This window comes from Panthera leo, chromosome A2 (genome assembly GCF_018350215.1).
Source record: "Panthera leo isolate Ple1 chromosome A2, P.leo_Ple1_pat1.1, whole genome shotgun sequence".
NCBI lineage: Eukaryota > Metazoa > Chordata > Mammalia > Carnivora > Felidae > Panthera > Panthera leo.
This window is the reverse complement of record NC_056680.1, coordinates 167,428,046-167,453,230: the sequence shown is the minus strand read 5'-3', so window position 1 is coordinate 167,453,230 and position 25,185 is coordinate 167,428,046. Positions and strand designations below refer to the sequence as shown.

Sequence of the window (25,185 nt, the reverse complement as noted above, 5' to 3'; positions counted from 1 at the left end):
AAGACTGTTGTAAATTTTTCTATACACTTTTCACATTAATGGGCTAAAAGTTATGGTGTTTTAGGAAATTTTTAAATTATTAGACCGATAGTCATAGCTATCATTTGAGAGTTTATACCGAGCATGATACTGATTAGTTATGATTAACCCTCTCAACAGTGTTCTACTTGGCACCTTGTATGTCAGTGCTTCTTTTTATATTTTTTTAAGTATTTATTTTGAGAGAGGGGGAGAGAGCGAGCGGGGGCCGGGTGGGGGGGGAGGAGGAGTAGAGAGGGAGAGACAGAATCCCAAGCAGGCTCCACGTGGGGCTCAAACTCACAAACCGTGAGATCATGACCTGAGTGGAAATCAAGAGTTGGACACTCAACTGACTAAGCCACCCAGGTGCCCTTGTCAGTGCTTTTTTTTTTTTTTTTTTTTTTTAATGTTTGTTTATTTTTGAGAGAGTGCTACTGGGGGAAGGGTGGGGGGACAGAAGATCCAAAGCAGACTCTGTGCTGACAGCAGAGAGCTTGATGTGGAGCTCAAACTAACCTAAACTGAAATCAAGAGTCAGATGCTTAACCGTCTGAGCTGCCCAGGTGTTCCTGTCAGTGCTTTTTAAAATATTGGTTTATTCTAATTTCTGTACAGAAGAGTCACAGATTCTGGTGTAGTCATTTGAAATGAGTTTTTTTGGAATAGAAAAATTAGTTCCTTTTTGATTTTGCTCAGGAAATTTTGCTTAAAGTATTTTCAAGATTATAGGGACAATTGACCATTTTCCTTCTGTGTATGCTTTATATATAGTTTTGGAAAATATGCCCCATGGAGCATATTTTGGTTCGTCTGGAGTCAGATTCCCGGCCTGTGTCTCGACGCCTGGTGAACCTCATCTTCAACTCTTTCCTGCCTGTGAACCAGCCCGAGGAGGTATGGTGCGAGCGCTGCGTCACACTGGTCCAGATGAACCACGCAGCTGCCAGGAAGTTCTATCAGCACGCCCACGAGCACACGGCCTGCACTAATATAGGTGCTGGACATTCACTTCTCAGTACTTGTTATATTGTCTGCCTGAAGCATAGTTAGTGTTACTTGTCTTCAGTGTTGGTCATTTTAACGAGCTTCACGCTTGAATGCATTTCTTAATGATTTCCGTTACAATAATACTTTTGATTGTTTGGGATTATAATTTTACTATTAGAAAGATGGTTTTGTTGAAGAAACACAAATTAATTATTGATTATCTTAAACATTTTAGCAAAGCTGATTCATGTGATTCGCCATTGCTTGAATGCCTGCATCCGGAGGGCAGCACAAGAGGGCCACGAGGGCCACGAGGAGAGGGAGAAGGAGAACGTGAGTGCAGTCAGCTTGCCCAGGCCCAGCCACAGCTGCGGCCGAGTTATCTCGGTGAAGACTAGGCCCCGGGACCCATGCTCAGAGAGAGCCAGAACACTGGATCAAAGCTGGCATTCCCATGGAGTGTCATGTTAACAATATTTTATTTTCCATTTATTCCTTTACTATTGATAGTTCAACTAATTATTTTGGAAGGTCATAATTAATGTTTTTGAAAGAATTGCTCTGTATCCTTTGTAGTTTGTTGTGGGATTTGGGTAGTATTTAATACACAGGGAAGTTTATTACTGGTAACACCCTATCCCACATTTTCTTTGCCTTAAGGTTCTCTGTATATTTTAATTCAATGTAGGTGTAACATACACCTGGATTGGATTCCGGATGTTACCATATTTTATAATTAATGGGTAGTAGTGTTCTTAAGGGTTTACTGCTAGCCATTGCTGTAACAGTCTACTAGAAACATCTTGGGGTTGAATTTCTAGGAATAATCTTTATTTAGAATTGTCTTTTAAACAGTAATTAATCAAAGGGACTAGTTAGCTGCTATTTACTCAGAATCCAGAGTGACCCGATAAAAGAAATTTAAGACTTAGACATGCATTACTTATAAGCAGTATCTTAAGCTTATAAACAACTTTCATGCTTAGGTACATCTAAAGTAAAATTTGGAGGTAGTTTTATAGTACCCACATAGGTGAGAAACTGGTCTTTAAAAAAAGTCACAGGCACCTGGGTGGCTCAGTCGGCTGTCCAACTTCGGCTCAGGTCATGCATGATCTCAGGGTTCATGGGTTTGAGCCCCACGTGGGCCTTTGTGCTGGCAGCATGGAGCCTGCTTCAGATCCTATCTCCCTCCTCTCTCTGCCCCTCCCTGGCTTCCCCGCTCATGTTCTCTCTCCCTCTCAAAAATAATAAACTTTAAAAAATAATAATGAAATAAAATAAATAAAAGTCCCAAAAGGGGCCTCTGGCTGGCTCAGTTAGGTGAGCATGTGACTCTTGATCTCAGGTTGTGAGTTTTTTTTTTTTCTTCTTCTTCTTTTAACATTTATTTATTTTTGAGAGAGAGAGACAGACAGACAGAGTGTGAGCAGGGGAGGGGCAGAGAGAGAGAGAGGGAGACACAGAATCCGAAACAGGTTCCAGGCTCTGAGCTGTCAGTACAGAGCCTGACGCGGGGCTCAAACTCACAAACTGTGAGATCATGACTTGAGCTGAAGTCCGACACTTTAACCGACTGAGCCACCCAGGCGCCCCTAAGGGTTGTGAGTTGTAAGCCCCACATTGAGTGTGGAGCATACTTAAAAACAGGAAGTCCTAAAAGACAATCTGCCCTTTTGCTGAAACATGGTACTGCATATAGGCTGCGAGGAGAGGTCCGTGCATTGGTCTGACCCTGCCACACTCCCATCCTGTGTCTCACCACCTCTGACACAGGCCTTTTTCTAGGAGAGGCTGACAGGTTTGCTTGGGGCTATAGCTGCAGCCTGGCCTGTTCGCCGGCCTAATATCTCCCGGATGCTCCCTGGGGCCTCCTGAGCCCATGCAGCTGGAGGCCCAGCACTCCAGCAGCCCAGTCCCTGCTTAAGCAAGTCGTCCTCAGTCCCAGTCAGGGAGGCAGATGTGGAATAAAGGAGAAAAGAGCAGAAAAGAGTGGGACTGGCTTTTATCCTGGCAGTGGGCCCTGACTAGCAGTTCCAGCCACTCACAGGCCTTCATGGCCTGGATTTGGGAAGCCTTCAGCCCAGGGCATTGGAGTTGGTTCTGCTTTTATGTTCGGTGGAATTGGAGTTCCTGTCTTCAGAGCTTTTCCCTCAATATACAGATTGGGCAGAACTTTTCAGGAAAGTGATCCCATGTCTGCTCCTACATCTTCAGAACCCTCAGCTGGAGATGCCAGCATGGTGGCCTCACTCCACTTTTGCAGGGCACGTGGGGTCACAGGATGGGAAGTGGACGCAGTGATGCACAGGGAGCTGAGTGTCCTGGCCATGGAGCAAGCACAGCCTCTCTGTGGGCCACCCTCGCAAACTCACTCTGATGGTGGAAATGGTTTTGCAGAAGAGAAAAAACATGTTTGTGATGTATTAGTTGAGAGACTATTCCATTTTTTTTTTTTTTACATTTTATTTATTTATTTATATTTTTGAGAGAGAGAGAGAGAGAGAGAGCGAGCACGAGTTGGGGGAGAGGCAGACACAGAATCCAAAGCAGGCTCCAGGCTCTGAGCTGTCAGCACAGAGCCCGACGTGGGACTCGAACTCATGGACTGTGAGATCATGACGTGAGCTGAAGTAGGACGCTTAATCAACTGAGCCACCCAGGCGCCCTGAGACTATTAAGTTTTTTAAATATTGAAGGAACCCCATACCTCTGTTATTAGAAACCTAGGTATAACTGAGAAAGCTTGCATTTTACAACATTTTGGGTCAGTTTCTATATTAGTAGAAAACAGAAGAGTTTAGAAATATTTAGGACTGTTATAGTTTGTGCTAGACAAGAAGCACACTTTGTCATGTGGATATTCTCATTCTAAGAATATCTAGGTAGCTAAAAGCAAAATTTTTGAAGTCATTCTTTTACTCATTGCTAACTACTAACAATCAAAGATGTTCTCTGCTAAAATAAAAAATTGGCTTCCTATTTAATGAAATCTTACTTAGGAACTTAGCACATTTTTGTGAAAAAGCAGTGGTGGCTTTTTCTTGAGACTTTAATGATAAGGCTGCTATGCTAAACATTGGAATGGTAAAAAGTAAAGTTAAATACAGAATGGAATTTTGTCAATCTGTTATTTGTATCATTCTTTCAGTGGTTTCTCTAAGCCTTTAGTAGTTTGATTGCTTTTCAAATTTGGCCATAGCTTATTCGGAGTGTTAAGTGTGTAATGAAAAATCTAGATTTATGTAGAAGCCACTTTTGCTTTTTCTGTGTACCCTCCTTAAGTTTCTTTTCTTTTTTAAAGTTTATTTATTTATTTAAGTAATCTCTACACCCAACATGGGGCTTGACCTCATGACCCTGAGATTAAGAGTTGCATGCTCTTTTGACTGAGCCAGCCAGGCTCCCCAAGTTTTGTTTTCTTTTAAACTATCTTTTCCCATTGCATTTGAGTAGATAGCATAATACCAGTACCTGAAATGAATCCTCTTTTGTAGACCCTTTTCTGGAAATTGTCTGTAGTGGTTGTTGGCAAGTTATCAGACTATGTTTGGTACAGTCCCATTCTAGGGCTGGCTAGCAGACCCCGTCAGTGTGTGTCCGAGCTGGTTGTGGCAGTGTGGGGCCTGTGTTCCGTACAGAAGAAGACGTACCCAGAGTGCATTTGTGGTTTCAGTGGAGCACTCAGAGGAACACAGCGGTGATTATTGCTTACAGCCAGCATAAGCTCAGAAGATGTGAAAGGTGTGTGAAGAAGTCCACGATCGAGTGGGAGTTGGTCATCATCAGCCCTTATACCAGAGTTCGGGAGCTGGACCTACCAGGCCCACAGAGTGGAGTGCCTGGCAGACAGCCTGGGGTGATCTGATAGGGCTGAGTTTGTAGTGGAGTCTCAGTAGCAATCACATCTAAGTAAATCACATTTTACAGTTCTTCCCTCCTCTCCCAGTCTGTTCACATCAAAGTTCATGGCGAGAAGTAACATCTTGCGACTTAGAAGATATAGTAAAAGAAAAATATGTTCTGTACTCACGTATTATGTCCTTAAAGATAATAGTTTACGTTTTTATTTTTAGAGGATTTTTTTTAATGTTTATTTTTGAGAGAGAGAGAGAGAGAGAGAGAGAGAGAGAGAGAGCATAAGCTGGGGAGGAGCAGAGAGAGAGGGAGACAGAGGATCTGAAGCAGGCTCCACACTGTCAGCATAGAGCCCAACTTGGAGCTCGAACCCCTGAACCGTGAGAACATGACCTGAGCTGAGGCTGGACGCTTGACTGACTAAGCCCCCCAGGCGCCCCAAGGATTTTTAATTCATATAAACTGTTTATTGAAAGGATATAGTGTTAATTTAGCATTTACTTCTTGAATGGGTTTTTAAAGACCTTCACCTCTAGTAGAGATTTTCAAATAGAAGACAAAGTCCTTTTTAGGAAATGAAAATAGACTTGGTATACTTCACATTCTGCTTTAGGTCTGGAATTCTGGCATGTACTTTTAACGATAAAGCCGTTATCATAATGGTTGTTAAGATTTGATTCTGTCACAATCAGTTTATTTGTATCTTAGGTTCTGGACAAAACACTGTCTGTAAGTGATGTTGCATCCATGGCCGGTTTATTAGAAATCGTTGTAATTCTCTGGAAAAGTATTCATAGAAGTATGGAAAATAACAAAGAAGCCAGAGTTTACACCATTAACAAGTTTGCCTCTGTGCTCCCTGAGTACCTGAAAGTCTTTAAGGTAAGGCTGCTCACACAGCGGGCAGGCGTGTTAAGATTACATTTGTGCAGAATTAGCAGAAGTGCCTGGCACACTTACCTGTCTGGACCTAGTTTGTCATCTGTAAGTGAGGAATACTGACCCAGCTCTTACCTGGCAGGATAGGTGGCCTCTTGGCCTTTCTCGAGGGTGGAGGCCATATGTCTTTCAGCCTCATTTCCCCAGCACGGAGGGAAATGTGGGTGTAAGTGCTCAGCCTTTGTGTCTTTAATGGTCTGTAACACTATTTGGGAATCTAGTGTGGTTAGCAGGGATTGAGAAAGAGGAGTCTGCTAACACGATGCCATAGCCACGGAGTTTTGTGGGCACTTGTAGGCATTTGATGGCACACTGTAAGCAGATGGGTTTCTGAAGTGTTTGAGTTGTGTCTGCAAATAGAATCACATACATAACTTCTATTTTGATGAAGGAAACTCTTTTTATTTCTTGACTCTTTACTTCTTTTTTTAAAAAAATATTTTTTTAACACTTATTCATTTTTGAGAGACAGAGAGAGAGTATGAGTGGGGGAGGGCAGAGAGAGGGAGACACAGAATCTGAAGCAGGCTCCAGGCTCTGAGCCGTCAGCACAGAGCCCGACACAGGGCTCGAACCCACAAACTGTGAGATCGTGACCAGAGCCGAAGTTGGACACTTAACCAGCTGTGACTTTTTACTTCTGAGGGAAGTTTATTATTTCCAAAACAAAAATAAGATTGTGCTAGAAATACATATTTACTCCCAGTTATAAAGAAAGCATGATTTAAATATAGAAAGACCGTAGGTTTTATGAAACATCCTTCTCTTGCTAAATTTTACTTCTGGACTCTTCCAAAACTGCTTATGTGACCTTGACCTCTTAGCTTTTCTGAGCTACGCTTCTGTGACTGTCAAGTGTCTGAGCTTCATTGTGCCCCTGAAATGCAACTGTGACCTGTCAGGAAGGTAAATAATCTAAATTGCCAAAGTTATTAGTACATTTAAAAGCTCAAATAATTACATTGGGCCATGAAACCAGCATTATCTCTGAATTCTCAGCAGATAACACAGAGGCCCATAGGGTACAGGACGAGGTGACAAATGAGCACTGCGGCCTGCAGGTATATAGGGACCTAAGGAAGGCAGCTAATTAATTCAGTTCCAGATGATTCAGGCAAGAGAGCTTCTCTGCCCTCAGTTGCTCAGAGAACCTTGTGGGCATCCTTGTAAGTGAAAAAACAGCCTATTACTCAGAGTAGAATTAGCGGTAATTATCAGTCTACTTTTATAATATTAAGAAAATACTTTCTTCATTGGGAGTTGGGAGTAAGGGTGGGTTCACTCCAACTGAATGCAGATTATTTGCAGATCAAATTTTGATGTTGCCCTTGTTACCGTTTCATGTATATTTTCAGGAAAATTGTTATTTTTTTTTTCTGTTAGGATCCATCATCTCTTATTCTCCCAGCCAACCAAGAATCTTTTTTATTAAGTGTTCTTGATTGGGCCTGGTCCACTTTTTGTTATGGTGTCATCACAGTAATACTGGTGTAGTTAGAGCTTATTAAGTGTCACCATGTACTGGGTGCTGTTGTTGGCTCTGCCCTGTGTGCCCTACCCGGTCCTCCCAACAGCCCTTTCCCCTTTGGCAGAGGAGGAAACAGACCTCAGAGGCTGCCTCCTTCTCTGTGCTGTTCCAGCTGGTAAAACTGTGGAGTCTGATTGCACCTAGATTTGGCTTGGTAACTCTAAAGCCTGTACATTTTCCATTAAACTATTCTGTCTTCCCAAATATATTCTGATTATTTTATGGAAAAATTATTTTCTGACTAGTTTCATTCTCTTGACATTTATTTTTAGGATTCTGAGTGTACAGAGTTAATTTTTTTTTCTCTCTCAACAGTATTGTGTTTAAAATAGAAGTATGTGCCTTGATAGCAAAGAATTTGTCTATTCTGGTTACCAGTGTATCCCTGGGATCTAGGTTGGCAACTCGTACGCAGTAGGTGCTTAATCAATATTTGCACAAATTAATACATCACACAAAGTGGTAAAATGTCACGTAAAACTTTGAAGCTGCTTATCAGACATGAGGCTGAGCAGTAGGTCTAAGTGTCCCCGTGAGCACTGAGAGGAATGCTATGGTTCCTACTGAGCAGTCTGCAGACTGCTTTACCTTTACCAGGAAGTTGTACAGAGAGCCTTTCACAACGTCATCATGTTTAAGTACCCTTTTTTCCCCTTTGTATGCTTTTAGGATGATCGCTGCAAGACTCCTTTGTTTATGCTCATGTCCTTTATGCCAGCCTCTGCTGTGCCCGCCTTCAGGTATCCTCTCTTGGGACGGTGGTGGGGCGGGAACCCTGCCAGTGTTGTGCTCTGTTATTCACGTGAGGCTCAGCACACGGCCCCACTTCAGCTTCAAGCTCACAGCGGTGGCGGGAGAGCCGCAGGATGCAGTCTCCACTGGGCTCTGCAGTCGCTGAGGGATCAGAGCCCACGTGGAACATAAGCTGTGGGCTCCACCGTGTGGGGGGTCTGTTTGTCAAGGCTGCATGAGGGGCTCTGGAGCTGCGAGGCCTGCACGTCTGCATGTGGCCGCCTGGGCGAGGTGTGCCGAGGGCGCGGAGTGCACGTGGGCTAGGGGCCTGGGGTGGATGGAGGGGCGTGAGGAGCTGGTAGTTTCCTGTCAGCTGTGCCGGAGGACAGCCCTGTGGAGGTGGTGGATCGGATAAGATAGGTTATGGAGATTAATCATGCCTGTTTTTCTTTACTTTTTTAAAGGCGGCTGTCAGAAAACTTGAAATGACCTAAGTGCTTGCTTTTGTGGCTCGTGCTGCATTTTCACTGGATAGCGTTGTTCTAGAGTGTCAGTTATTATCTCAGCAAAAATGACTCATGTTAATTCGTATTTGTGGAAAAATGGATGTTCTGATGCTAAACAAAAATTCTTTCCCAAGCACTAGGAATCTTTGCTCTAGGGTCTGAAAGAGCTGACAGAAAAGAAGGTCTGGGGGTCTCATGGCCCTGGCACGTCCTTGATAACTTAACACTTGTATCGGACAGCCTTGGCCTCCGTGTTCCTAAAGCTGTGTTCACATTCAGCCTTTTATGTTGGGACCGAGCCCGAGTAGTAACTGTGGGAAAGCTGTATTTATTCCTGCAGCGGAGAAGGTCTGAATGTTCTATGTTGGGAAGGCCTTATGTACCCTCACTTGTTTAACTTTATTTTTTTACCTTTTTGAAAAGTGGGAAATTGTTAGTGAATCAATATTAGGTCTGATTTTATGTATTTGGCATTTTCAGCTGTGGTGTGATTTCCACATTAAGAAACCAAGAGGAAGGAGAAGCAGACAAGCGCTATTGTACTTTGTTGGACTGTCTCTGCTCCTGGGGACAAGTGGGACACATTCTGGAACTCGTTTGTGACTGGCTGCCAGAACAGCCCCAGAGCAAGGTATATTTGTGTCTTGTTCCTTTAAAATTGCTGAATGAGGACACGTGTGTATTAGAAAATCATATGCTTTCCTGGGAACATGTGTTTTAATTGCCAGTTTATCGCTGTATTCTTTCAGAGTAACTCAGCATCTAATCGGAAAGTGCAGATCCACGATACACGCCCTGTAAAACCTGATTTGGCGCTGGTTTACGTAGAGTATTTGCTCACCCATCCAAAGAATCGACAGTGCTTGCTCTCTGCTCCCCGGAAGAAACTTAACCACCTCTTGAAAGCACTTGAAATGTCAAAGGTAACTTTATAGAACAGATGAGGAAAGTTGAGGGAGCCCATGCAATTAGGAGTGAAAAATAAGATCCAGACTTTTCATACTTAGAGTGTAAAATTTTTCTAGCTGGAAAGGAGTTAAGAGTTATCTAAGCCCCTCCTTCAATTTGTAGATGAAGACATGAGAAGCAGATGACTAACGTGGCGGGGGGTGGGGGGGCAAGACGGGGGCCAGTCACAGTTCTGGGCCTTTGGAAAACCCTGTTTCTCAGAACATGCCAGTCCGTAGGAAGGCTTCTTCCTGCCCTTCTCTTGCTTTACCTACTCTTACGCATTGATGCCGGAATACTAGTTTACCCTCACAGTCCTTGGCAAGCTTTTCCAGGAATCTTTGGAGAGTGTTTCCTGTGAATTCAGCATTTCCTTCTTCCTTACTGGCTTCTGGCCATATCCTCCAGCACCAGCCCTCAGAGACAGCCTCTGGTACTGCTGTGGAGTTTGGTCGGGCCAGAGGCAGAGCCTCCAGTGCTCAGCATGGGCATCAGATGACGAAAGGGAGGGAGAGGTCTGAAGGAGGAAAAGGAGGCGCACAGTCATCCAGGGAAGGAGATGGACCACGGCTGATGCCCAGGCATGGGTAGGCAGTGCTGGGATTTTGCCCGTGGACTAAGCTGAGCACTGGCTGTGCTGCTGTCCAAAAATTAAGGCTGCCTATGGGTTCTGGGAAAGACGGGTGGGGGCATTCCCTACAGGCTTTGCTACTAGGGGCACAGAGGGTATCCCCACCTACTAACGCTGATGGAACCTTCTCCCTCTTCATGTGACAGCCAGACACAGACTCCCATAAGCTTCCCAGCACTAAGGCCTTGCTCCTTTAGGGTACAAGGTTAGGGAACTGTGGGCGTGCTAAGGCTCTGGCCCTTCCTGAGCACCGAGAGGATCATTCCTGGGAGGAGCTGCCTTTCTTCCTCTTTCCTCTGGCGGGCTGTCCTGTCCCGGTCAGGAGCAGGTCAGAATTTGCCCCCGGGGCAAACGCTTTGTGTGCTTGATCCTGACTGTTCTTGAGCAATGACTGTTACGAGTTTTTACCTTGTTTTAGAAGGGGCAGGGGTGTTGGAAGGGAGAGAAGGGAAGACTACATTCCTCAGAAACTTCTGTCGTGTTATTAAAGCACCTCCACTGCTCCAGGGTGTCACCCTCCCGCTGTAACTGTGTGTGAAGGTAGTCAGGTCGTCCTCACGTACACAGTGGAACGTGGCCACGGGTTTTTTTTTTGTCTTGCAGGCAGATCTGGAATCAATTTTGCAGTCGCCAGGTGGGAAACCTCACAACTTTAATGAAGCGATGGCTCTGCGAGCCTTCAGCCTCCACTGCCGGCTGAGTATTCATCTTCAGCACAAGGTGAGTGTGTGAAGTGACACACTTGTGAAGTCACAAGGTGAGTGACACCTGGCTGTGTCCCAGTACGAAGTGTGTTGGCAATACTGGTTCTGGTACTAATTTGTCTTTCTGTTGTTGGACAGTTCTGCTCAGAAGGAAAAGTTTACCTGTCCATTTTGGAAGACACTGGGTTTTGGTTAGAAAACAAAGTTCTATCTTTTATCCAAGATCAAGAAGAAGAATATCTCAAGCTTCACAGGGTTGTTTATCAGCAGATTATCCAGGTTAGAAGTCTTTAAACACGGAAACCTTCTCTTCAAGTTCGTGATGCGGTTTCAGATTTTATTTTCTATCTTAAAGTTGTAACTTGGATAGTAGTGTTGCTCTTCTTAAGTACTCACAGTGTCATTTCAGCATCTAGAGTTTGTCTTTTCCCAAAACCTAAACCATGTAATTTTTATGTAATCTTATACATTGCATGTAATAGGTGTTTAGTAATGTTTATGGAATTACATAAAATGGGTTTCCAGATTTCTTATGGAAATAAAAATGAGAACTAAAGTATCTTTATGAAAATTTTTCTGTAAAACATCTTTATTAATACCTGCCTTAAGAGATCATTAGTAGTACAAGCAGATATTCGAAGCTTTGCAAGGCTGGATTTATTCCCCTTTTTTGGCTTTCAGTAGCCTCTGTTTAAGGTAAATCTGTGTGTCTTACAGACCTACCTGATGGTGTGTAAAGACGTTGTGATGGTCGGCCTTGGCGATTATAAGTTTCAGATACAACTTTTACAATGGAGTCTCGGAATCATGCAAACAGGTATACCTCATTCATTAAAGAACATCTTTAAAGCAATTAATAACCAAACCAGCCCCTCCCTTCGTCACTTTGCTGATCAGGACTCTTGCTTTCAGGTGACAGATAGGCAATGCAAACTAGCAGATGCCAAAAAAGGAATTTACAGACTGATGCAGCTAGGGGGTTCACACGTGTCAGGGCGCCTGGGTGGCTCCGTTAGTTAAGTGTCCGACTCTTTATCTCAGCCCAGGTCTTGATCTCAGGGCTGTGAGTTCAAGCCTCCCATTGGGTTCCACACGGGGTGTTGAAGCCTACTTAAAAAACAAACAAACAGAACAAAACAAAGGTGCTTCTGGTGTCAGACATGCCTGAGTCCACAGAGTTTTTCTCACGAGGGCCTTAGGATTCTCCTCCCTGTGGTTTGCCTAATTGTCAAGTGACTTTGCAGCATGGTGGGCTTGTGCAGTGGCAGCCCCCAGCCTGTTTGCTTGCCACATGGGGGATGTGAGTAGGGTTCTTTAATGCCCCCTCAGAACCACTGGGAAGTTGCTATTCCCCCAAGGACCTATAGTAACTAACACCGCGAGGTCTGTGCTTGCACACTAGGTACTAATTTAAATGTGTTTAGTGAGTGAGTGAGAGGTCGGCTTCCTTCCAGCTGGTCTGGGCGGAGCTGGACTGAGTGATTACCTGGAGGTCACAGCCCCATCACTTGATGGCATGAGGAGTGGTGCTATGATCCAGGCTTTCTCCCCTGCCTCTCATCAATGCGTAAGAGTAGGTAAAGCGAGAGAAGGGCAGGAAGAAGCCTTCCTACAGACTGGCATGTTCTGAGAAACAGGGTTTTCCGCAGGCCCAGAACTGTGACCTGGCCCCCGTCTCGCTTTATCAAATTAATGCAACACAGTAAAGGAAGTGATTTGGAAGAGAAAAACAACTGATAAACTACAGTGTTAGAAATTTAACAGAGTTGGCCTATGAGATTTGTAAATCACATTTTGAAAGTTCTTGGGCCGTCCCTCTCAGACTTAGAGCTGGTGTTAATGTTGCCATTACATGAGGAAATAAGACATGTTCTCTAATCCAGGTGTTCAGGGGACCAAGCTGTCTCCACGTGTAGTGAGCCTGGTTCTTAGTGGCTGAGTTAAATATGCTGTTACTGTTGTTGAAGGTATTGGCATTGTAATTAAAGGGAGTAAGTTTTTAAATTTATTTGTTAAATTTTATATGTATTCAAATTTAGAATAATCTGATCAACCTGGTATTGGCTTACCAGTAACAATTTTAAGTTACCGTAATATACACGTGTTGTGTGAAAAGCGTAGTAATCTCAGCTAAATTTTGTGGTTAGATAACTGCTTTTTTCTAATTTTCTTTCTAGTGAAGGGATTCTTTTATGTGTCATTACTTCTTGGCATTCTGAAAGAGGTAACTGGAAGTTCCTTGATACAGAAACCAGATTCAGATGAAGAAGTTGTGACGCTGTTCGATACGGTCCAGAAAGTATTTCAGAAAATGTTGGAATGTATGGCACGGAGCTTCAGGAAGCAGCCGGAAGAAGGCCTACGGGTACTCCTGCCTTCCCGGGCCGGGCTGTCGGTCAATAGACGGCCGGTGTTTGCCAGGCAGACAGGGGTGCATGGGGATGTGTCGTCTCACACACGGGCTCAGTTAGCATTCGCGGGTGCGGTTGGGCGGTTGGGTGGGGTGCAACTTGGTGTGGGAGGTAAGTTACAGGGCGCTGGCCTTCAGGTGCTGCCCCTGACCTCCTTCAGAGCATGGCGTGGTCAGAGAGGAGGTGCCGTGCCGTCTGTGCCTGGCGAGGGAGGTCCAAGAGCCCACCTCCGACTCTTAGTCTTGGAACAGGTTTTAATGAGCCCAGCTCAGCAGGCCAACAGCAAGAGAGGGAGTCCTCTGCCAGGCAGGACAGAAAGCCCAGAACTACTTGCAACGGGCTTGTGAATACTCCGTTGTTATTTCACAGAGTTTTCCAATTAAAATATACTTTTGAGAATGCTGGTTTTGATTATTTGTAGATGACGAGGACTTTCCTCAGATGAGATACTGATTTCCGTCATAGACTACCCTCTCATTACTTGTCAGTGTCCCCTCACTGGGAGTGAGAGTCACAGAGCTGGAAGGGCCTGGGGGTCCCTTGCTGGTAAAAGCTTTTGTGAAGTAGGGTTCTTGAGTAGCCAGTTCATGTGGGAAATACTGACCCATGTGCCACACTTGCTTTACTCCTAAAATCATACTGTCATTGGATGGGGCCAGTCTTTGTTTTCTTTCTTTCTTTTTTTTTTTTTTTAATGTTTATTTTTAAGAGAGAGAGCGTGAACGGGGGAGGGGCAGAGAGAGAGGGAGACACAGAATCCGAAGCAAGCTCCAGGCTCCGAGTAGTCAGCACCGAGCCTGACGTGGGGCTCGAATTCGCGAACTGTGAGATCATGACCTGAGCCGAAGTCAGATAATGGAGCCACTCAGGTGCCCCCAGTCTTTGTTTTCTAAGTAGTGGTTTAAAAATGCAAATTAGCTATTCTTTTTTTTTTTTTTTTAAGATTTTACTTTTGTAAGTAATCTCTGCACCCACTGTGGGGCTTGAACTCACATCCCCAAGATCAAGAGTCCATGCTTCACTGACCTGGCCACCCAGGTACTCCCCAGCTATTCTTTTAATTTTTTAATTTTATATATATATATAAGTTACATATATACATATAAAATATATATATATATATATATCCACACACACATATATATATTTAATGTTTATTCATTTTTGAGAGATAGCACAAGCAGAGGAGGGGCAGAGAGAGAGAGTGAGAGGGAGACAGAGAATCTGAAGCAGGCTTCATGCTCAAAACTGTCAGTTCAGAGCTCAACGCAGGGCTCGAACTCACCACCTGTGGGATCATGACCCGAGCCAAAGTCGGATGCTCAACTGACTGAGCCACACAGGCACCCTAAACGAAGTTTTAAAAAATGCTTAAATAGGAGGATGTTTATGAAGCATTGAAGAGTTTCATTTTTTTTCTGCTCTTTTCTGATAGAAAGTGATTGGTTTGTTGGCCACGTTTTCCCTAGCTTACCAGTTCATCTTTGAGTTAATTTGAAATGCTTCTTTTTTTTTTTGTAATGTTTATTTATTTATTTTTGAGAGAAAGAGAGCTCACAAGTGGGGAGGTGCAGAAAAAGAGAGAGAGAGAGAGAGAGAGAGAGAGAGAGAGAGAATCCCAAGCAGGCCCTGCACTGTCAGCACAGAGCCTGAGGTAGAGATTGAACTCACAAGCTGTGAGATTATGCATGACCTGAGCCAAAATCAAGAGTCAGATGCTTAACTGCCTGAGCCACCCAGGCACCCCAAAATGCTTCTGTTTTTGATGAGTTGGTTCAAGTGCTGTGATCTGTTTGTGTAGTTTAGTTTGTGCCAGAATCTTTTATTTTCTCACCAAATCTTTTACCATTGACTGTGCTCCTTCTACCAGAACACATGGCCTCATGGTCTTCTTTCACTGTTGATGCTGTATCTTTACTTTTCCTTTATTTATGCTGTTGGTCCTTCTCTTCTTGGGGGTTTTTGCATTGCTTTTGTTGCTATTTCCAGTGGGCTTCACTGCTGTCTGTCCTTGTCTAGCTGTGGTGCCTGAGAGATCGGAGTCAGTAATGGGAAAGGAAGGAGTGGGTGCTGATAACGGGCAAACAAGATTTGGGACTCCTCGACCCCTAGGGAGGACAATAGGAATGTTTGTCCTGTAAAGTGTCTTTTTTTAACCCCTGAAAAATGACTAACTGGTGTGTTTTCTTGTAGCTTCTTTACTCAGTTCAGACCCCTCTTCATGAATTTCTAATGACCGTTCAGTCTTGGCATGCGGACACGCCCGTGCACCGTGGCGTACTTTCCACTGTGATCGCTGCATCTGTGGTGGAGATAAGTCACCGACTACGCAAGGTGAAGTCTGTTGATCCTGAAACTCTTGTGTCTGCTTTTGACTGTACAACATTCTATTTTCTACTGGCAGCACATTTTCATGTTTTTCCAAGTATTTTTTAAGAACTCAGAGTTTAGTAGGTAGCCTGCTTCTCCAGCCCTCTCCCCTCAGTTTCCTAGCAGGCTTATGACTAGAGTCATGTGACTTTTGGGATGTTGTCATCTTTGACTAAAACCAAGCTAGTCCTTCCACTGTGAACTTTTTTTTTTTTTTTTTTTTGCTGCATTTTAGAGATCTACGTGAGTTGATGTATTTCTTGAGATTCTTCTCTCCTCAGGGCGCCTGGGTGGCTCGGTTGATTAACCATCCAACTCTTGTTCTCAGCTCAGGTCTTGATCTCAGGGTTGTGAGTTCAAGCCCTGACTGGCCTCTCTGCTGGGCATGAAGGCTACTTACAAAAAAAAAAAGAAAATCTCTCCTGACAAGGCAGAAGCAGCAGTGATCAGTGGTGAGCAGGAGACAGGACAGTTTGGGGTAGTTTGCATCTGACTGTATTGCTGTAGCATAAACCATACTTTTCTTTTTCATTTCTTAAATAGTTTTTTTTTTAATTTTTTTTTTTTAACGTTTATTTATTTTTGAGACAGAGAGAGACAGCATGAACGGGGGAGGGTCAGAGAGAGAGGGAGACACAGAATCTGAAACAGGCTCCAGGCTCTGAGCAGTCAGCACAGAGCCCGACGCGGGGCTCGAACTCACATACCGCGAGATCGTGACCTGAGCCGAAGTCGGACGCTTAACCGACTGAGCCACCCAGGCGCCCCTTCTTTTTCATTTCTAAGCACAGGAAATTTGAATTTCCGATATCATTTTAAACAGATAATGTATTCATTTCTACTCTGTAAGTGACTGGCTATGTTCCTAACAGTTGCAGATTTTTTTACAGTTAGCCTTCTTGGGTAAAGATTGGCCTAACCAGGATGATAACTCCAGTCAGAACTGTTTCCCCAGAAAGACCCTCAAGGCATGGCGGGAGGGCGTGGAACAGTGCCATAGAAGATAGAAAGGTGATGATAGATTTTCTCTGTATGAAAAGATGGGATCTGACAGTCAATGTTGTTAACTTATATAAATGTACATATATATAATTTATTTGAATTCTGTACTGTGAGGTCATGAGTGTGAAAAAGGCTAACTAAGTTCCTATAACAATAGATTTTAAGACCCTCCTTAAAGCTTTAAGGAAGGTCATTTTGGTTTAGGAAAGTGATAGCTAGATTATACATAGAATTAAGAGCTAGGATTTATTTACTCCATCGAGCTTTATAGCTGACAAGTATAGATCAGTCGATTAATGGCCTATGGCCAAACCTGGCTCACCATCTGGTTTTGTAAATGAAGTTATATTGGAGCATAGCCACACCCACCGTTTACAGATTTTCTGTGGCTACTTCATCTGTAACTGCAGAGTTGAGTAGTTGTGACAGAGGTGGTTTGCCCACAGAGCTGATGTATTTCACTACCTTACAGGAGGTGTTCGCTGACCTCTCTCGTATCCTTACTGACTTGTCTGCATGTTCCATCAGTGAGAGGTTAGCGCTGCTGTGGATTTGTCTCTTCCCGTTGGTTTGCATGTATTTGGGAGCTTTGTTAGGTGTGTACATGGGACTACTATGTTGTTTTGATACACTGACTCTCTTTAGTTATGAGACATCTTGTCATCTCTGGTGATACTTCTCATTAGTCTGCTCTGGCATTTTTCATGTTTGCATAGCATATCTTTTTTTTTTTTTTTTTTTTTTTTTACCCTTTTGCTTTTGACCTGTTTTTCCTGTGTTTAAAGTGTTTCCTATAATCACTACATGGGTAGACTTGGTTTGTTTGTTTTTTTTTTTTTTTTGGGTCTAGTTTACAATCTCTGCCTTTGACTTGGGGTGCTTAGCCCATTTGATTTTAATGACATAATGATATATATATATATATATATAGATAGATAGATAGATAGATAGATAGATAGATATATTTTTTAAGTTTATTTATTTTGAGAGATTAAGAGCAGGAGCAGGGGAGGGACAGAGAGAGGGAGAGACAGAATCCCAAGCAGGCTCCCTCAGTGTCAGCACAGAGCCTGATGTGGGGCTTGATCTCATGAACCATGAGATCATGACCTGAGCTGAAATTAGGAGTTGGACACTTAACCGATTGAGCCACCCAGGTGCCCAATATATTTGGGTTTAATTTGACTGTTTTGATGTTTGTTTTCTATTAGTTCCCCTACTTCTTTTCCTGCCATTTCTTGATGAAATGGCAGTGTTTGCACTGTTCCATTTTATCTTCTCTGTTGACTTTATTTATTTTTTAACGTTTATTTATTTTTGAGACAGAGAGAGACAGAGCATGAACAGGGGAGGGTCAGAGAGAGAGGGAGACACAGAATCTGAAACAGGCTCCAGGCTCTGAGCGGTCAGCACAGAGCCTGACGCGGGGCTCGAACTCACGGACCGCGAGATCATGACCTGAGCCGAAGTCGGACGCTCAACTGACTGAGCCACCCAGGCGCCCCTCTTCTCTGTTGACTTTATATTGTCCTTTGTGTAACAGTTCTAGTGGTTTCTCTGGAGATTTTAATATGCATATTTAACTCATGAGTCTCCCTGCAGAAATCACAGTGTGCCTGTACATTTTAAGTCTTGTAACAATGTTCTTCCGATTAGCATTCTCCTGTTCTGTGCTCGTGTTATATATTTTACTGCTACATATGCTAAAAATCTCAAGATTTTTATTATAACCAGTCAATAATCATTTGTCTGTATCACAAATGCATTTACATTTAAGATGTACAGCATTTTAATGAGAAACAGCTATTTCATACATAAAGATGATTGACTTTAATATCCAAATTAGTATTATGAATCCTCCAGTGGGCGTATGGAAAGGCTGATTGAGGAGAGCTGTGTAGTCACACATGATAGCTAAGAAGTAGGTGAGAGCCAGTGGTGGGTGTATGAAGGTGAGATTTGAAATAAAAGCATAACCTCCCCCCACCCCGACTCCTCTCCAGAGCAGGGTTCTGGATTTAGTCTTTCCGGGGAGCCATTTGCACGTGCAGTTTATTCACCACTGATGGATGACTTTAAACTTGTAAGGTTGGTGATAAAGGGCATAAATCCAGGCAGAGTCCCCTTCATGCATCCAGACCAATGTTACTCCACTGCGGGTGGTTCTCTTCCTCTAGAGGACACTGGCCACGCCCGGGACCTGCTGGGTGGAGGCCTGGGATGCTGCTCAAAGCCCTGCAGTGCCAAGGACGTCCCACAGCAAGGAATTAGCCAGTCCGAGATGTCAGTTGCGCTGGGACTGAGAAATCCTGATTCTAGATGAGTAGGAATAGCAAGTTAGACTCACATAAAAACACATTATTTACAGAACATGATACCACATTAAAGGCTATTTGACAAAAGTTTTGTCCATTGATGTATGTATCTTTTTACTTCTGTCTGATGAATAATATGCACCTGAATATAAAATAGATTAATCATAATTACTGTAGACATTTGAACAGTTATTAAAAATTATTCTTTTGGGTTTCTGGATGAAAACCCATAGCAGTATAAAACAAGTAACTAGCCCTGTCTCCATTTCAATTTAGAAATTACTGATCTGTCTGGAACTTCTTTCTAGGTTTCTGATGTAGAAGAGCTCACCCCGCCCGAGGGTCTTTCAGACCTTCCGCCATTTTCAAGGTGTTTAATAGGAATAATAATGAAGTCTCCAATTGTGATCAGGTAACCATGCTCTCTTTATTGCCCTGATCTCCTCACTTGGACTGGGAGCTCTCAGTAGCTTCTGTCTATTCTTTGAGCTCTCAGAATTTCTCAAAGATGCATTTTTCCATGAGAAAAGTGTTTCATATAGTGTTCTCTAATCAGCAATTAAAACCAGTTGCGTTTTTTTAAAAATTTGCATTATACAAACAAATTCTAATTTTCTATAACATCCATCCATCCATCCATCCAAATAGTCCCTGTTTATGCTTTTCATAACTAAAATTCAGCTAGAGGGAAACATTTAAAATGTTAATGTGTAGCAAATACTTGTTCCTAAGTACACTCAGAACGCTTGACTAGGTTCAGCACTAGTGTGGTTCTTTGGGTACGTGCTGTCCCTGTGTCACTTGGCTGCAGTTCCGGGTTTGTTGTGGCCCAGGCAGGACTGATGGAGTATGGAAGGAGTGGTTTTGCACTTGCCTGATACCTGAGGGACTATAATAGCAGATACATTCAAAATGAAAACTTTAAAAAAAGCGTCATATTTAGCAGCCATAAATTATCTTTCAGTGACATTGAATCTTTTTTGTGTGCATTGTGGGTATACAGAGTAGCTTTTTTTCAATTACCAAAATGTCCCCATTCTCTTTCTGGCAACATCATGTGATGTTAATATCTTACCTGTGTGACTTGGCACATTTACAGCGAACGTATTAGAAGGTTTAATCCACGTTACCTGAAAGCTAGAATTCATGGTGGTTGATGAATCTTGGCTGTGTTAGTCCTCCTATAAAGTTTTAGGATATATACTATAGAATAATTCCAGATATTTATTAATTTTTTGCAGGTCATTTTTAGATGAATTAAAGGCGTGTGTTACTTCTGATGATATTGAAGGCATTGTGTGTCTCACAGCTGTTATGCATATTATTTTGGTTATTAACAAAGGTTGGTTAAATGTTCTCTCATACTGTCTGGGATATTGCTGGGGGTAATCTCATACAGAACTGTTATGGAATGTTTGGAAATTCGGTTCCATGTTTGTGGCATCCCCTTTCAGTCAGACCCTCCCAGCTCTTGTAGCCTGCTCTCCCATGCTCTGCACAAACAGTGTCTGCTGGGTTTCCTCTGCTCAGCTAACCCTGTACTAGCCTGGAAACCAGCTGGCTCACGCTTCCTAATGCAGTCCTGTTCACCTGTCACCTTTCCCCACTGGACCCATTACATGTCCCTCTTTGTGCCTCAGAATTGAATTCCTGTTGGTTTGTCATGTGTTACCTATGTTTAAAGTTCTGAATTTATTTTTGCTAATGATGGTATGTTTTGGTGTTAATACTTAATGAATGTATCTTCTGTTCTGCTTAAGCCTTGCACTTGCCTTTTCTGAATATCCCAGCCAGTTGAAATAGTACCGGAAAAATAATTGGAGATACTTATAAAATGCTCATCTCAGTATAAAATGCAGTAATCTCCCTGCAGGTTACCATTAAGTTTCTGAATTTTTTGCTCAGCTTTACTAATGTTGAAATGATTTTCGAAGACATAACTTGTTACAGATAGAGAGTGCTTCTAGGGAGATAGGCACTCTCCGTAAGCTGAATGCATGGCGTGCCTACAGAATCATGATAACACTTTGTGACTAGCGTTACCCAGGCTGGGCATCAGAAAAGACTTCTAAGGGACTGTCACCCAAGTTGAGGCCTGGAGAATGAGGGGAAATTCTCCACGTGAGGGGGTGAGGACAGGGGCTGGGGTGCTGCTGAGCACCTAGTACTTAACAGGTGCTTAAATATTTGCCACACTGATGATGACTCTGAAATGTGGCAGTTGTCATCTCTGATGGAGGTACAGGTGATGGCATAGACAGAGCTCATGGAATTGTCCACTAGAGCTGTCCCTAAGGGCTGATGAAGTGCTTTCAAAAATGTCCACTTCATCTTTTCACATCCCTGTGAGGGGATGATTCCTGTTCCACAGGTCAGTGGGTAGATTAACTCGAAGGGTGGGGAGGCTCATTCTTCTGGAACTTGTGCCCATATCGATAGCAGAGTATGCTTACTTTTGTGTGCCAGTGTTAAAATCGTTCCTCTGTCTTTACTATAACTTCCTCTTAGGTAAACAGAGAAGTTCAAGAGTGAAGGATGTTGCAGCCACTGTTCACAGAAAACTGAAGACGTTTATGGAGATCACCCTGGATGAGGACAGCACGGAGAGGTAAAGCACTAGATGTGCTCCAGGCACGTTTGCTGAGAGCTGTGGGTTCCCTGCCCGTCCGTTTGAGATCACGTTTTCATTCCTGCTGCTTACAGCCAGGCCGTGAGGAAGAAGGCTTGCTTGGGAAACCCCTTGGACATATGTTTAATTTACTGCCTGATTTTGTCTTCAAAAAGAAAAACAAAATTGTCATCTCGTAAATTCTACTCCAGAAAAGTAAAGGCATACAGGCTTATTTTATATGTATATACAAACCAGACAGATTATTTTTGGTGGTTTGCTATGTTTTTGAAACTGTAGGCATTTCTCAGATATAATTGCTCAGTCCCCAAGCGTCCACAATGAGGATGGGAAAGGTCCCTCCATAACTTTGAAGAGATACTTGTCATTTCTTCATTCCTGGGGGGCTTGTTGGTGCCACAGGGACTGGTCTGAGGAAGGTGTTCATTGGGCTCCTGCAGCCGAGTGCCTTTGTTGTTACGTACCGTTTTTGACATGCTCTGCAACTTGCTGTAAACTCTTGTTATTAGTTTAGTTGTTTGATTCTCCGGCCAACCACAAACACTGTTTTTCTTGCTGTTTTCTGAATTTCATAAGGTTAAATGTTAATAGAGCTCTGAACTTGGTAATAGTTTCACGCATGCCTGGGAAAGTACTTTTCTTAGTCACTTTCTCCTTTGCAAAAAGGCCTTGAAAACTCTAAATTGCTAAATTATGAACAAAGACAGTTTTATTTTTTTCTTCCTATCTGTATACCTTTGTACCCTTTCTTTCCTTCCCTTACTACATTAGCTAGGACTTCAGTGCTTTTCAGTTGAAAAGCAGTCATGAGAAGGGGCGTCCTTGCCTTGTTCCTGATCTTAGTGGGAAAGCTTCTATTTTCTCACCATTAAGTACGTTAACTGCAGATATTTTGTGGGTGTTCTTTACCAAGTTGAGGACGTTCCCTTCCTAGTTGACTGAGGGTTTTTATTCTGCATTGGTGTTTGATTTTGTCAAACACTTTTTCTGCATCTACTGATAGGATCATATGCTATCATATTCTTTTTTAGTCTGTTGATATGATGGATTACACTAAGCAATTTTTTTTAGTTTTTTTTTGTTTTTTTTTTTTAAGTTTTTGTTTTTTTTTTTTTTTTTTGAGAGAGAGAGAGCAAGTGGGGAAGGGGCAGAGAGAGAGAGGGGGGACCGAGGATCTGAAGCAGACCCTTTACTGACAGGCTGACAGCAGTGAGCCTGATGTGGGGCTCGAACCCACAAACTGTGAGATCGTGACCTGAGCCGAAGTTAGACGCTTAACTGGCTGAGTCACCCAGGCTCTCCTATACTAAGTCATTTTTGAATGTTGAACCAGCCTTGCATACTTGGAATAAATCCCAGTTGGCCGTGGAGAAGTTTTTATACACTGTTGTTATTAATTGTATGCCGTCGATTGATGGTGCTGTTGAGTTCAACCATGTTCTTAATGATTTTCTGCCTGCTGGATCTGTCCATTTCTGATAAGAGGGGTTGTGCTTTATATCTTTTGTGATCCTGATACTAGGTGCACATGAATTTAGAACTCCTACATCTTCGTAATAAATCGACCCTTTTATTTTTATGAAGGGTCTCTCTTTATCTCTGGTAATGCTTTCCCCATAAAGTCCATTTTGTCTGCTATTAAGACAATTGTACCAGCCTCCTTTGGTGTTTCCTGAGTGTTTGTGGCATTCCAGTCAGAAGGCAGAACCACACTGTGACCAGGACAGGGAGGTCTCCATGTCAGAAATCCTTCTCAGGGTGTTGGTCGAAGAGTTACTGGCTGGTGGGAGTTAAAGCGAACTCCAAAGCATAGAGGAAAGGCAGATGTGAGGAGCACCTTTGCCCCAGCGCTGAGACTGCTCCCCAGATGGAGTAGTCCTGAGGCCGTCTGGCAGAACTCACTGGAAATCCAAGCTCTGGGGGCAGGGGATCTGCTGGAACCAAAGCTGGAGCCCTCTCCCAGTCCCATGAGCTCGTGTGCTGCTCTGGTCAGGCGGATGCTGGCTGGGCGGCTGCTCTGTGGGGCCTGGTGGGGGCAGTGGGCTGAGGTGCCACTTGTGCCGTTGGGGTCTCCTGGAGGAGGCGGGGCTCTCTGCAGTGGTCAGAACCGGGAAGAGAAAGCCCCCATGGACCAGGCATACTAGCACCAGGCCTTGACAGGGTATGGAGTGGGGCACTGGAGTAGATGGGGATTTGCAAGACCTCGGTCATGAGCAAGGGGAATGCGTTCAATTATGTGCTTCATCCTAAAAACTATTGAATATTTACCATGTGTTTTAATAAGGTCGAGTTTGCAACTGTATATTTGAAGGAGAAACCCAACAGACTCTAGGTTTCATGAGCTTGTTTTATTTCTAGACACTTACGGGGAAGAGGGAATTGATCTTCGATTTGGAGGAAATGAGGAGTGTTTGTATATTTCAGAAAACACGTGGCAGCATAAATATTTTTACCAGGCGCATCAGAATTACAAACTGTAAATGTGATAAGGTATTTTCATAGGATGTGGTAACAATCTCAAGTCCAAGCATTTTACAAGATTTTTTTGCTTTTAGAAATAACATTTGCAAGGATAGGGTTTTTTTTTTAAATGTTTACTTATTTTGAGAGAGAGACAGAGCGTGAGCAGGGCAGGGGCAAAGAGAGAGGGAGAGAGAGAATCCCAAGCAGGCTCTGTGCTGTCAGTGCAGAGTCCAATGTGGGGCTTGATCCCACAACCATGAGATCATGGCTTGAGCTGAAATCAGGAGCTGGATGCTCAATTGACAGAGCCACCCAGGTGCCCCTAGAAATTTCTGAAATTTCCACTTGCACAGGGTTTTAAGGTGAGTATTTGTATCATGTTATATTGAGAGGAAAAAAAAAGCCTTAGAAATTCAAACTTCACACTGTGGAAAGTAAAGGATATTCAGAGCTGATAACTAACTGTTGGCAGAGTTCTTCCCGTTAAGGAGGAAACATCCTAAAAAAATAGGTATGGACTATGAAGCTTGGGCTTCTTAAATATGCAAGAAACACACTGTAGAAAAGCCAGTATCTTAAAAAAAAAAAAAAAAAAAAAAATCAATGTAGGGGCACCTGGGTGGCTCAGTCAGTTGGGCATCTGACTTCAGCTCAGGTCATGATCTTGCTGTGTGTGGGTTCGAGTCCTGAGTTGGGCTCTGTGCTAACAGTGCAGAGCCTGGAGCCTGCTTTGGATTCTGTGTTTCCCTTTCTCTCTGCCCTTCCGCTGCTCATGCTCTCTCTCTCTCTCTCTCTCTCTCTCTCTCTCAAAAATAAATAAAACATTCCAAAAAAAAAAAATAAGTAAATGAAATCAGTCTAATGGAAAATAGACAAGATTTAAGACTAAATTTGAAAATGTTACTGATTTGATGTTGGGGTAGATACATTAAGACAAGTCAGTATCTTTAAGACTCTGGTGGAAACCACTGGTCCAGTTAATAATTTAATCAATGGGGCATTAATTCAGAAGTGAACATTTTCTTAGTGATTATACTACTTTTCTCTCTAACAGTGCTAGTATTTCGTTACCTGGTCTGTTGGGTACTAAATAAAAAATGCTTCTCATTGCACTGCACCTGCCTCCCCCAGAGTAGCATCC

General features: G+C 43.2%; 1 protein-coding gene across 15 annotated transcripts in view; it reads left to right on the top strand.

The window, feature by feature from the left end:
* NCAPG2 (non-SMC condensin II complex subunit G2) overlaps positions 1-25,185 on the top strand; it is a 74,110-nt gene that overhangs the window by 36,462 nt on the left and 12,463 nt on the right. For 11 of the 15 annotated variants that reach the window (XR_006199445.1, XR_006199444.1, XR_006199446.1 and 8 more), the window contains 14 exons: positions 793-1,015; positions 1,244-1,341; positions 5,575-5,748; positions 8,003-8,073; positions 9,052-9,202; positions 9,321-9,494; positions 10,754-10,870; positions 10,993-11,133; positions 11,572-11,671; positions 13,032-13,219; positions 15,459-15,599; positions 19,261-19,364; positions 20,194-20,294; positions 21,461-21,560. Coding sequence is in view for 11 of the 15 variants with exons in the window: in XM_042927256.1 (XP_042783190.1) it covers positions 793-1,015; positions 1,244-1,341; positions 5,575-5,748; positions 8,003-8,073; positions 9,052-9,202; positions 9,321-9,494; positions 10,754-10,870; positions 10,993-11,133; positions 11,572-11,671; positions 13,032-13,219; positions 15,459-15,599; positions 19,261-19,364; positions 20,194-20,294; positions 21,461-21,560 (1,883 nt within the window). In the remaining 4 variants the exon portion in view is untranslated. Of the gene's footprint in view, positions 1-792; positions 1,016-1,243; positions 1,342-5,574; positions 5,749-8,002; positions 8,074-9,051; positions 9,203-9,320; positions 9,495-10,753; positions 10,871-10,992; positions 11,134-11,571; positions 11,672-13,031; positions 13,220-15,458; positions 15,600-17,109; positions 17,234-19,260; positions 19,365-20,193; positions 20,295-21,460; positions 21,561-25,185 lie in introns of those variants that run through there. The other 4 variants (XM_042927257.1, XM_042927259.1, XM_042927260.1 and 1 more) reach the window with 2 other exon arrangements.